Below are 12,008 nucleotides of genomic sequence, written 5' to 3'. Positions count from 1 at the left end.
ACCTCTTTGGTTAGGTTTATTCCTAGGTATCTTATGCTTTTAGGTGCAATTGTAAATGGGATTGACTCCTTAATTTCTCTTTCTTCAGTCTCATTGTTAGTGTATAGAAATGCCATTGATTTCTGGGCATTGATTTTGTATCCTGCCACGCTACCAAATTGCTGTATGAGTTCTAGCAATCTTGGGGTGGAGGCTTTTGGGTTTTCTATGTAGAGTATCATGTCATCGGCGAAGAGGGAGAGTTTGACTTCTTCTTTGCCAATTTGAATGCCTTTAATGTCTTTTTGTTGTCTGATTGCTGAGGCTAGGACTTCCAATACTATGTTGAATAGCAGTGGTGAGAGTGGACATCCCTGTCTTGTTCCTGATCTTAGGGGAAAGGCTCCCAGTGCTCCCCATTGTATTGGCGTAGAGCTGTTCATAATATGTTTTTAAAATCGTTTGTATTTCCTTGGTGTTGGTAGTGATCTCTCCTTTCTCATTCATGATTTTATTACTTTGAGTCTTCTCTCTCTTCTTTTTAATAAGGTTGGCTAATGGTTTATCTATCTTATTAATTCTTTCAAAGAACCAACTCCTGGTTCTATTGATCTGTTCCACAGTTCTTCTGGTCTCAATTTCGTTGAGTTCTGCTAGAATTTTAATTAACTCTCTTCTTCTGCTGGGCGTCGGGTCCATTTCCTGTTTTTTCTCTAGCTCCTTTAGGTGTAAGGTTAGCTTTTGTATTTGAGTTCTTTCCAGTTTTTGAATGGATGCTTGTATTGTGATGTATTTCCCCCTCAGGACTGCTTTTGCTGCATCCCAAAGATTTTGAACGGTGGTATCTTCATTCTCATTAGTTTCCATGAATCTTTTTAATTCTTCCTTAATTTCCTGGTTGACCCTTTTATCTTTTAGCAGGATGGTCCTTAACCTCCACGTGTTTGAGGTCCTTCCAAACTTCTTGTTGTGATTGAGTTCTAATTTCAAGGCGTTATGGTCTGAGAATATGCAGGGGACGATCCCAATCTTTTGGTATCGGTTCAGACCCGATTTGTGACCCAGTATGTAGTCTATTCTGGAGAAAGTTCCATGTGCACTTGAGAAGAATGTGTATTCAGTTGAGTTTGGATGTAAAGTTCTGTAGATATCTGTGAAATCTATCTGGTCCAGTGTATCATTTAAAGCTCTCGTTTCTTTGGAGATGTTGTGCTTAGAAGACCTATTGAGGGTAGAAAGAGCTAGATTGAAGTCACCAAGTATAAGTGTATTATTATCTAAGTATTTCTTCACTTTGGTTAATAATTCGTTTAAGTATTTGGCAGCTCCCACATTCGGGGCATATATATTGAGGATTGTTAAGTCCTCTTGCTGGATAGATCCTTTAAGTATGATATAGTGTCCCTCTTCATCTCTCACTACAGTCTTCGGGGTAAATTTTAGTTTATCTGATATAAGGATGGCTACCCCTGCTTTCTTTTGAGAACCATTTGAATGGTAAATGGTTCTCCAACCTTTTATTTTCAGGTTGTAGGTGGTCTTCTGTCTAAAATGAGTCTCTTGTAGACAGCAAATAGATGGGTCCTGCTTTTTTATCCAGTCTGACACCTTGCGCCTTTTGATGGGGTCATTAAGCCCGTTCACGTTCAGAGTTACTATTGACAGATATGAGTTTAGTGTCATCATGATATCTATTTAGTCCTTGTTTTTGTGGATTGTTCCACTGAACTTCTTAAAGGGGAATTTTAAGAGTCCCCCTTAAAATTTCTTGCAGAGCTGGTTTGGAGGTCACATATTCTTTCAGTTCCTGCCTGTCTTGGAAGCTCTTTATCTCTCCTTCCATTTTGAATGAGAGCCTTGCTGGATAAAGTATTCTTAGTTGCACGTTCTTCTCATTTAGGACCCTGAATATATCCTGCCAGCCCTTTCTGGCCTGCCACGTCTCTGTGGAGAGGTCTGCTGTTACCCTAATATTCCTCCCCATGAAAGTCAGGGACTTCTTGTCTCTTGCTGCTTTAAGGATCTTCTCTTTATCTTTGGAATTTGCAAGCTTCACTATTAAATGTCGAGGTGTTGAACGGGTTTATTGATTTTAGGGGGGATCTCTCTATTTCCTGGATCTGAATGCCTGTTTCCCTTCCCAGATTGGGAAACTTTTCAGCTAGGATTTGTTCAAATACATATTCTGGCCCTCTGTCCCTTTCGGCGCCCTCGGGAACCCCAATTAAACGTAGGTTTTTCTTCCTCAGGCTGTCATTTATTTCCCTTAATCTGTCTTCATGGTCGTTTAATTGTCTCTTTTTTCCTCAGTTTCCCTCTTTGCCATCAACTTGTCTTCTATGTCACTCACTCGTTCTTCCACCTCATTAACCCTCGTCGTTAGGACTTCTAGTTTGGATTGCATCTCATTCAATTGATTTTTAATTTCTGCCTGATTGGATCTAAATTCTGCAGTCATAAAGTCTCGTGAGTCCTTAATGCTTTTTTCTAGAGCCACCAGTAGCTGTAGAATAGTGCTTCTGAATTGGCTTTCTGACATTGAATTGTAATCCAGATTTTGTATCTCTGTGGGAGAGAGGACTGTTTCTGATTCTTTCTTTTGAGGTGAGGTTTTCCTTCTAGTCATTTTGCTCAGTGCAGAGTAGCCAAAAACAAGTTGTATTGGGAAAAGGAGAGAAAGAGAGAGAAGGAAAGAAAAGAGAAAGAGAAAAAAGAAAAAAGAAGGAAAAAAGAGAAGAAAAAGAGAAAGAAAAAGAATGGTGGAAAAAAAAGGGGGTTGGGGAAGCAATCAGAAATCAAAAAGAAAAGAAAAAAGAAAAAAAAAAAAACAAAAAACACGGGGGAGTATCTTCTGATTCTGTGTACTTTAAGTCCCTTGACTTCCCCTGGAACTGGTCCGTCCAGCTGGTCTTCTGGGGGAGGGGCCTGCTGTGCTGATTTTCAGGTGTTAGCACTTGGGGGAGCTGCTCTGCCCCCTGCCTGCTGCAGGGCTCAGTGGGGGTTGTTTACCCCGTGAGGCCCCAGGAGGAACAGCCACAGTGGCTATGGCAGCTCTGGAGCCCTGGATTCAGCCCCCGCAAGAACTACGGGGCTCTCCGTCTGCAGGGCCTGGAGGCTCCGGGGCGGGGCCGCTGATCTGCTCAGCTCGGGGCAGGAGCGTCCTCGCTGTCCTGGGCCCTCCCGGCCTCTGCCTGTCCCGGGGGAGGCCGGATCCTGGGCTGTGTCCCGGCGCCCTGTGCTCCGGGGCCTGCGCTGGTGGATTCGCGCTCCCGCCCCGCAGCCCCCTCCGCGGAGCCGCCGCCCGAGCCCCTCCGAGCTGCTCCGGTCCCGCCGTGCGCGCTGCAGCCCTTAGGGAGCTCGGCGCACTCTCCCGGGGCGCAGGTGTCTGTTAGTGTCCCCGGGAGCCCGAGGACATCCCCGCCCTCCTGGGTCCTGCTCCAACTCCCTGCGGGCCCCTTTCCGCCCGGGAAGGTTGGTGCAGCTCCTGCTCCTCCGGGACGGGGCTCTCCTGTCCTGGGGACACTCGCCCCGGCCTCAGCCCGGCTCCTCGCGGGCCCCTCCCCCTTGGAGGCCTTTTGTTTCTTTATTTCTTTTTTCCCTTCTTCCTACCTTGATAGAAGCGCGAACTCTTCTCACTGTAGCATTCCAGCTGGTCTCTCTTTAGATCTCAGGCCGAATTCGTAGATTTTCAGGATGATTTGAAGGTTATCTAGGTAATTTGGTGGGGACAGGGGATTTGGGGACCCTACTCTTCTGCCATCTTGCCCCTCCTCAAGAAAAATTTTAATGTGAGGGAACAGGCTCCCTGGCTGAAGAGTCTGTAAGCAAAATTCCATATGTACATTTAATGTGATTCTATACCTTGAAAAGATATAACACAACTAAGGTGTTCGGGTTTACCTGTGAGGTGGTGGCAATGGAAGAGAACTTCCAAAGCAGGACCCCAATTTAGACACTGGGTCTCTGCTTGTATTTGGGCCGTAACCATCAGTGTTGACAGCACCTGTGAGCAGGCGTTGTGGGATTCCTAGGTTAGAGTGGAGGAAATGGAGGCCCAGGAAGCTACGGAATTTGCCCAAACTCACAGTCACAGGTTGGGTTTCCCGTGAAGCAGATGTTAAGATGGAGCACAACATGTAGGAGACGGAGGCTGGGACATCCTGACCCTGTGTCCATCAGTCTTTGGTCTGTATTCGGCCTCTGGAAGGATATGGCCTGGGACATGACATTTGCTTCAGCCAAGGCCACCGCTGATGAAGACTGACTGCCGAGGGGGTTCTGGGAGGTGCATCGCAGTGTCCACTGCCACCACCAGCTGCCGCCAGCTCAGGACTTGCCTGCCCCGCCACTTTCCCCTGTACCAAGAGGGGTAGTGGAGGCCTTAGCTTGCTGAAAGATTGGGGGTCAGCAGCCATCAGAAAATATGCTAAAGCAATGCACCTTCTTTTGAGAGAAACCTGTTGTGCTCGCTTCGGCAGCATGTTACTAAAATTGAGAGAAACCTACTAAGTTTGGACATAACAGTATTCTGCAGAAGTATTCTTCTATTTGGGGCTGCTTCAAAAGCAGTGGAAAGCATATGACTGCTTACTTCAGAGCTGCGCTTTCTCCTTGCAGTCCACAATGATGTATTTCAGTTTTAGTAAAGAACATGATGACATTGTTCCTTGGTGTTTTCTAAAGTCTTCAGGACAGCATGGTCCTCGTCTGTCCTGAGAATGCTCCTTGTCCTGCATCACACAGAGTAAGGCCCGAGCTCCTGTGTCCTGCTCACACTGGCACCTTCACTTTGTTCCCCCTTGTCTCTACTTCCCAGTGCCCTCTTGGCTCCCTTTCACATGGCACCCCTTCTCCCCATCTCGTGGGCTGAGATTTTTTTTTTTTTTAGATTTTATTTATTTATTAATGAGAGACACAGGGAGGCAGAGACATAGAGGGAGAAGCAGGCTCCCAGTGGGGAGCCCGATGTGGGACTCGATCCCAGGACCCTGGGATCACGACCTGAGCCAAAGGCAGATGCTCAACCACTGAGACACCCAGGTGCCCCTCAGAATGAGTATTTTTAAGAACCCTATTGCACGTGCTACTCAAAAGTAGTAACTAGCCTCACATATCCAGAACCAGTGAAATGACATACAAATTCTTCTGTTAACCAGGATTGCAGTTGGAGGATTAAAGAGGACAGTCGTGAAGACAGGTTTCCTTCCATCCCTGGGTTAAAAGTAATAAGGCGTCCTGCTGTAGGGCTTTCCCCAGCACATGCCAGGCTTTGTAGCTGTTCTGTCTGGCTTTGTTTTGCAATTGCTGTGAATTGTTTGTATTTAGAGCCTCGGGAGCTGTTCCCTCCTCATGGCTGGTCTTCGGTACTATCCGTGTGTCAGTATCTTAATGTGCACCATTGTTTCCTCAGCCTTCATCTTTGTGTAAGACCAACAGGAAGAATTTCCCTCCCACTGAAGCATTGTAAGAATATAGTGTTAAAATATGTGGCTAGGTTCTAGAACCCCAGCACTTGTTAGAACAAGAAGGGACCTCTTTGGTCATGTACTGACTCTCCCGTTTTGCTGATGAGCACCTGAGATAGGAGAAAAGCAGCGTGTGATGTCTCAGGAGCTACCACGCGGTCGGTACAGAGCCAGGACTTGGGGACTGGCCTTGGGCTTCTCCGTCTCAGGCGATTTCAGCTGCTCAAGACTGCCCCCAAGAAGGAAAGGGGGGGCAGAAGGGGGTTGGGGGGAAGCACTGGTTAGGGAAAGAGAAGCAATTTAGTAAATAATTAAGGAGTATGCGTCCAGGTGGCATCTGCCCAGCCTTTCCCACCTCACTCTTACCCCGGGGTATTTTTGGAGTCTACTGGGTGCAGTCCCTTTTCCTGGGAACATTGAGAACAGGTGGTGGGCCCCCGCCTCCTGGTTCCACCCACTGGTACTTCCTCCTATATGCCTATGATGTGTGCCCACCATTGCCCGTGCCTGAAATCAGGAGCTCTCTGGTGCTCACCTGTGTGCTTCTCCCAGGACCTGGTGCAGGTCTGATCCCTTCGGTGTGACTGATGGATGTGTGCACACATGTAAAATGTCTGCATCAAGCCTGCCAAAGTGCCTGATTGTACAGGACTGACTTGTACAGGTGGAACCAATTCATTGTTTTAGAGATGTGATCCATGTGATAAGTCCAGCCTCCTCGACGTGCAAATCAGAAAATTCCTTTCCACGGTGCTGATGCAGTTTGCCCTGACACCAGCTAGTGGTGGCCAGCTGGACAGGCAGGATCCTGGACTCAAGGCTCCAGACTTGTGCCTTCTCTCTTACCTGCTGTAGATGCTTAAAAAAACAAAAAAACAAACAAAAAACAGCCCTCTGCATAGACCTTAATTTCCTATGCTAGATACTACAGAGCCTGACTTCATAACCTGTTCCTTAGGGAAAACCAGTGTTATTTTGCTACTGTGATAACAATTGCCTAATAATTTCCTAAACAATATTAAAGGTGTTCTTAAGCAGATGCAGGTGGGAACTGATCTGTGATGAACACAATTTAATTTCAGTGTGCAATTAGGAGTACTGTTGGTTTATTTGCATAGGAAAAGCGGTCCTGGAGGTCATGTATTCATAATACGTCCACCGCCCGTCAAACGGAAGAATGTTACAGCGTCATTTTCTCACAGAGTCTGGGAGGCAGAAATGCGGTCGGGATTTTAAAACCTGAGGTGGTGCTTGGAGCTTAACCTGTGGTTGGAAAAGCATTCTTCCTTCTCTGGGCTTTATTCAGCATGTGACTATGTTTTGGGGCAACATGTGGAATTTGTACCTAACGTGTGTGTTTTCTCCCCTCAGAGCACTGTTGTTGGGCCTGGCTTGCAATCATAACTTGAAGGGAGTTTCTCTTGATCTCAGCAATTGTGAGGTAAGAACACATTTAGACTATGGAATGGAAGAGATTATAATACCATCAAAATTACTTTGCCTTTTTCCTGGAAAAAGTGTGAGACTGAATCTGGAGGGTTCAGAAAAACACACATTTTATAGATGTCTCTGATGTTCTGTATTTTGCAAATTTTATCTACAAACAGCCATAGAACACCATTCAGAAAGCATTTGAGTGGGTTTTTAATGACTTAGGGATTTGTTTTGTTTTGTTTTTATTCATTCTTAGTGCCAGTTGCTTAAATATCTTATGATGAAGACTTTAGATAGAAAAGCCATAAACTAGCTTTACTGTTATGAAAAACGTAACATTCTGCATTCCTTGCGGGGCATAGATGCCTGTAATCTGACACGAGTTCAGAGACTGTGAAAGAGAATGGCTGTGGTGTCATTCATCTTATTTTTTTAAGATCTTGATTTAAAACAGGAAAATTAAGATGCTTCTCAAAATTCTAACAATTGCAGACACTTCCTTTCAAAGAATACCAAGATAATTTGAGACTAAAAACCTCTACATTTTAGAGGGTACCTAAACTTTTAGTCTTGAGACTTTCCTTTTATGTGGAGACCAGTAAGGAAATACCCAGGTACAAATCATGGGGCCCCTCCAGAGCCTGACTTTAACCCCATATGTCATACTTGGTTTCTTCTGGAGGTGATGTCCTTTCATTTCTGTACCTGGGCCTGTGTACCCACTCTGCTCTCCTTCTGGCTCATGTTTGGTGTATTCCTCTTCTTCTCCAAGGCTCCCATCTCTGAGGAGTGAGGTCAAGTCCAGTTTCCTCCATGTCTGTGTCAGATTCTGAGGGTTCAATTTGAATTTGGTCTCAAATGATATGTGGTCCTACATGAATTAGATGATACCTCAAAATCTCAACACCTATATCTGCAAAATGGAGGCAACATTAGTGCCTTTCCTGGTGGCTTATGTTATGGAGTTTAAAGGAGCTCTTCTTCGTCTAGGGCATCTGGGACATATAAAAGTTATTTGTTTTTATTGTTTATCTGTTTGTAGAATTTCTCCCCTGACTGCTTCATTCCTTTGTGATCTTATTCTTTTTCTGATTATCTGGTACTTTTTTGCACTGTCAAATTTTCATGTGTAAGTCAGTGTTGTTTGTTTTAAAAATATATTTATTTATTATAGAAAGAGAGAGAGCATAAACAGGGAAAGAGGGAGAGGGAAAGAGAATCTCAGACTCCCCACTGAGCACAGAGCCCAACGTGGGGCTTGATCTCAAGACCCTGAGATCATGACCTGAGCCGAAATCAAGAGTTGAACTCTCAACTGACTGAGCCACCCAGGTAGCCCTATTGTTCTTTTATTTATAAAGACAGACCATATAACAGAAACCAAGTTTGGAAATATGAATTAATTGTTTACCAATACTTTCTTAAGGAATGTGGCATTAATAAAAACTTTTGTTTGGGGGGAGGAGTAAGAAGAATAGGAGTAGGAAGGATTATTCTATTAAAAAAAAAAAAAAGCAAATTCGTACAAACTTGATTGCTCTACTAGCTCACACTACTGAATGACCCAAACCTTTTACTATCCTCATTAAATATAGTGATTCCTATCAGTACAACATCTTCCATTTAATTCTGTGATCAAAATAGAAAGGGACATAAGTGATCATCTGGTTCCCATACTTAGGGATGAAAAAAGTAAGGTCTAAAGAAGTTGAAATGATCAGCTTGCTAATGGCAGAGTATGATGAAAATGTGCTTTCCTGATTGTTGTTAATTATACGGGTAATTATTAGAACATCAAATGTGATTAAGACACTTATTTCTCAAATAAGTTGTTAGGTTATCATATGCCCAAAGAATACTGTGTTATATTGCTATGTCACTTCTTTATCATCCCACTGGGAATAATGTTCAAAGACTGTTCTATTTGGTGAACTGTATAAAATTGACATTTTTGTAGGTCAAAATGGTAGACTGTTGACAATTTCATTAGGTTCCACCAAATGGCTAATAGACCTTTTTCCTTTATGATTTTTTTGTTACTAAGGCGGGAATCCAGATCAAATGATTGCTCTCTGATGTTAGGGTTGGCCATTAGGATGATGGCAATTACAACTTTATTTTGGCCATTCACTTACAGATTATATGATACAGTGGTACTGCTGAGAAATGGGAACCCTTCAGACTACCTTAGTACCCTTAGTACCATGCTCTCCCACCATCTTAACGCTTGAATCACAGTTCTGGTGGCCACATTTATAAAGTCACGTTATCTTGCTGCTTGTGGAAATTGATGAAACACAAAGTTATTTTTCTAAATTAAGGTGTCTTGTCATATTTTTCTTCTTACAGATGGGTAAGAAATCTAACTAGGTTTCTCTTTGCTTCTCTCCATGATAAAGTAAATCTTCCCTGGAAAGGTGTTAGGGGTTATGATATTATCTGCGTAGAATGCTTGGCCATTTTGAGTATTAACTGATACCCTTTTAATTATTTGATACTTCAGAGTTTAGGTAGTGCTCTTAGAAAAAATCTTTCACCAACTTGGATGTTTAAAATTATTCATGTGTATATTTTTTTCTTTTCTTTCTCTCTTTAGCCATAGTAGACACAATCCCCTCTACTGTTAGCATGCCCATCAAAATCATGCAAAAATTCAGCACTTAATGTTCCCTTATGATCAGATAAATTGCCCCACCTGTGGTGGTAGGGGATGAAACTTCTCTCTGATGCCATGTCATCTTGGAAGTCTTCCACAGTGACCCAGGATGAGGGGCTGACCTGAAAAGAGTCAGTCCAAAGTGTAACACTGGATATTTCCTGATGTGGGCACCAAACAAGTTCACGGTCCCCCAGTGATGCCTCTAATATGACAGTCTACCCAGCCATGGAAGCAAAGGACAAATGTGATGTAACATGAAGTTTTTGTATTTTATTATAAAATAGCTACTTGCCATTGGTTAATTTTAAAATCAGGTTTGTGTGGGTGTTACAGAAGATAAATGGCCATCACTTAAGACAGTGGTTGAGTTTACTGGGAGGGGAGAAGGAAGTAACTTTGAAGTCAGAATTACATGTTTACAGAGATGAAAAGAGGATATGGTCAGTGATATTGTAATAGTGTTGTATGTTATCAGATGGTGACTCCACTTAGCACTGTGAGCATTTAATGTACAGAGTTGTTCAATTATCCTCACCTGAAAGAAACATGTACACTGGACACTGTGTGTCAACTACACTTGAGTAGTTGTTTTTTTTTTTTTTTTAAGTGTCTACATAGGAAGCTTAGAATAACTTTACTTATGGAAATGATTTTTAGTTTTTACCATTGCTGGTCCCTTCACTGTCCATGCTCACCTCTCTGGTGACTTGTCCCTGTGGTCCTCAGAGGACTTCTGTATTTCCCCGAAAGAGGAACTTCACGTTCATCAGTTTGAATGAGAGAGGAGATTTATGCTAAATGCTATTTAAAAATAAAAGTACCGGGGGCAAGATGGCGGAAGAGCAGGGTCCCCGAGTCACCTGTCCCCACCAAATTACCTAGATAACCTTCAAACCATCCTGAAAATCTACGAATTCGGCCTGAGATGTAAAGAGAGACCAGCTGGAATGCTACAGTGAGCAGAGTTCGCGCTTCTATCAAGGTAGGAAGACGGGGAAAAAGAAATAAAGGAACAAAAGGCCTCCGAGGGGGAGGGGCCCGCGAGGAGCCGGGCTGAGGCCGGGGCGAGTGTCCCCAGGACAGGAGAGCCCCGTCCCGGAGGAGCAGGAGCTGCACCAACCTTCCCGGCGGGCGGAAAGGGGCTCGCAGGGAGTTAGAGCAGGACCCAGGAGGGCGGGGATGCCCTCGGGCTCCCGGGGACACTAACAGACACCTGCGCCCGGGAGAGTGCCCCGAGCTCCCTAAGGGCTGCAGCGCGCACGGCGGGGCCCGGAGCAGCTCGGAGGGGCTCGGGCGGCGGCTCCGCGGAGGGGGCTGCGGGGCGGGAGCGCGAATCCAACAGCGCAGGCCCCGGAGCACAGGGCGCCGGGACACAGCCCAGGATCCGGCCTCCCCCGGGACAGGCAGAGGCCGGGAGGGCCCAGGACAGCGAGGACGCTCCTGCCCCGAGCTGAGCAGATCAGCGGCCCCGCCCCGGAGCCTCCAGGCCCTGCAGACGGAGAACCGAGAGCCCCGAGCCCCGTAGTTCCTGCGGAGGCTGAATCCAGGCTTCCAGAGTTGCCATAGCAACTGCGACTGTTCCTCCTGGGGCCTCACGGGGTAAACAACCCCCGCTGAGCCCGGCAGCAGGCAGGGGCAGAGCAGCTCCCCCAAGTGCTAACACCTGAAAATCAGCGCAACAGGCCCCTCCCCCAGAAGACCAGCTGGACGGACCAGTGATACTCCCCCGTGTTCCAATACAACTTGTTTTTGGCCACTCTGCACTGAGCAAAATGACTAAAAGGAAAACCTCACCTCAAAAGAAAGAATCAGAAACAGCCCTCTCTCCCACAGAGTTACAAAATCTGGATTACACTTCAATGTCAGAAAGCCAATTCAGAAGCACTATTCTACAGCTACTGGTGGCTCTAGAAAAAAGCATTAAGGCCTCACGAGACTTCATGACTGCAGAATTTAGATCCAATCAGGCAGAAATTAAAAATCAATTGAATGAGATGCAATCCAAACTAGAAGTCCTAACGACGAGGGTTAACGAGGTGGAAGAACGAGTGAGTGACATAGAAGACAAGTTGATGGCAAAGAGGGAAACTGAGGAAAAAAGAGATAAACAATTAAAGAACCATGAAGACAGATTAAGGGAAATAAATGACACTCTAAGGAAGAAAAACCTACGTTTAATTGGGGTTCCCGAGGGCGCCGAAAGGGACAGAGGGCCAGAATATGTATTTGAACAAATCCTAGCTGAAAACTTTCCCAATCTGGGAAGGGAAACAGGCATTCAGATCCAGGAAATAGAGAGATCCCCCCCTAAAATCAATAAAAACCGTTCAACACCTCGACATCTAATAGTGAAGCTTGCAAATTCCAAAGATAAAGAGAAGATCCTTAAAGCAGCAAGAGACAAGAAGTCCCTGACTTTCATGGGGAGGAATATTAGGGTAACAGCAGACCTCTCCACAGAGACCTGGCAG

General features: G+C 45.1%; 1 protein-coding gene across 3 annotated transcripts in view; it reads left to right on the top strand.

Moving 5' to 3' along the window:
- The window catches only part of CARMIL1 (capping protein regulator and myosin 1 linker 1), a 325,852-nt gene that overhangs the window by 193,716 nt on the left and 120,128 nt on the right, over nt 1–12,008 (top strand). For all 3 annotated transcript variants that reach the window (XM_055322435.1, XM_055322434.1, XM_055322433.1), the window contains exon 17: nt 6,816–6,885. In XM_055322435.1, coding sequence (XP_055178410.1) covers nt 6,816–6,885 — 70 coding nt within the window. The remainder of the gene's footprint in view (nt 1–6,815; nt 6,886–12,008) is intronic.

Source organism: Nyctereutes procyonoides, unplaced genomic scaffold, assembly GCF_905146905.1.
Source record: "Nyctereutes procyonoides isolate TBG_1078 unplaced genomic scaffold, NYPRO_anot_genome, whole genome shotgun sequence".
NCBI lineage: Eukaryota > Metazoa > Chordata > Mammalia > Carnivora > Canidae > Nyctereutes > Nyctereutes procyonoides.
Note: the sequence above shows the minus strand (reverse complement) of the source record. Positions and strands in the feature narration are given on the sequence as shown.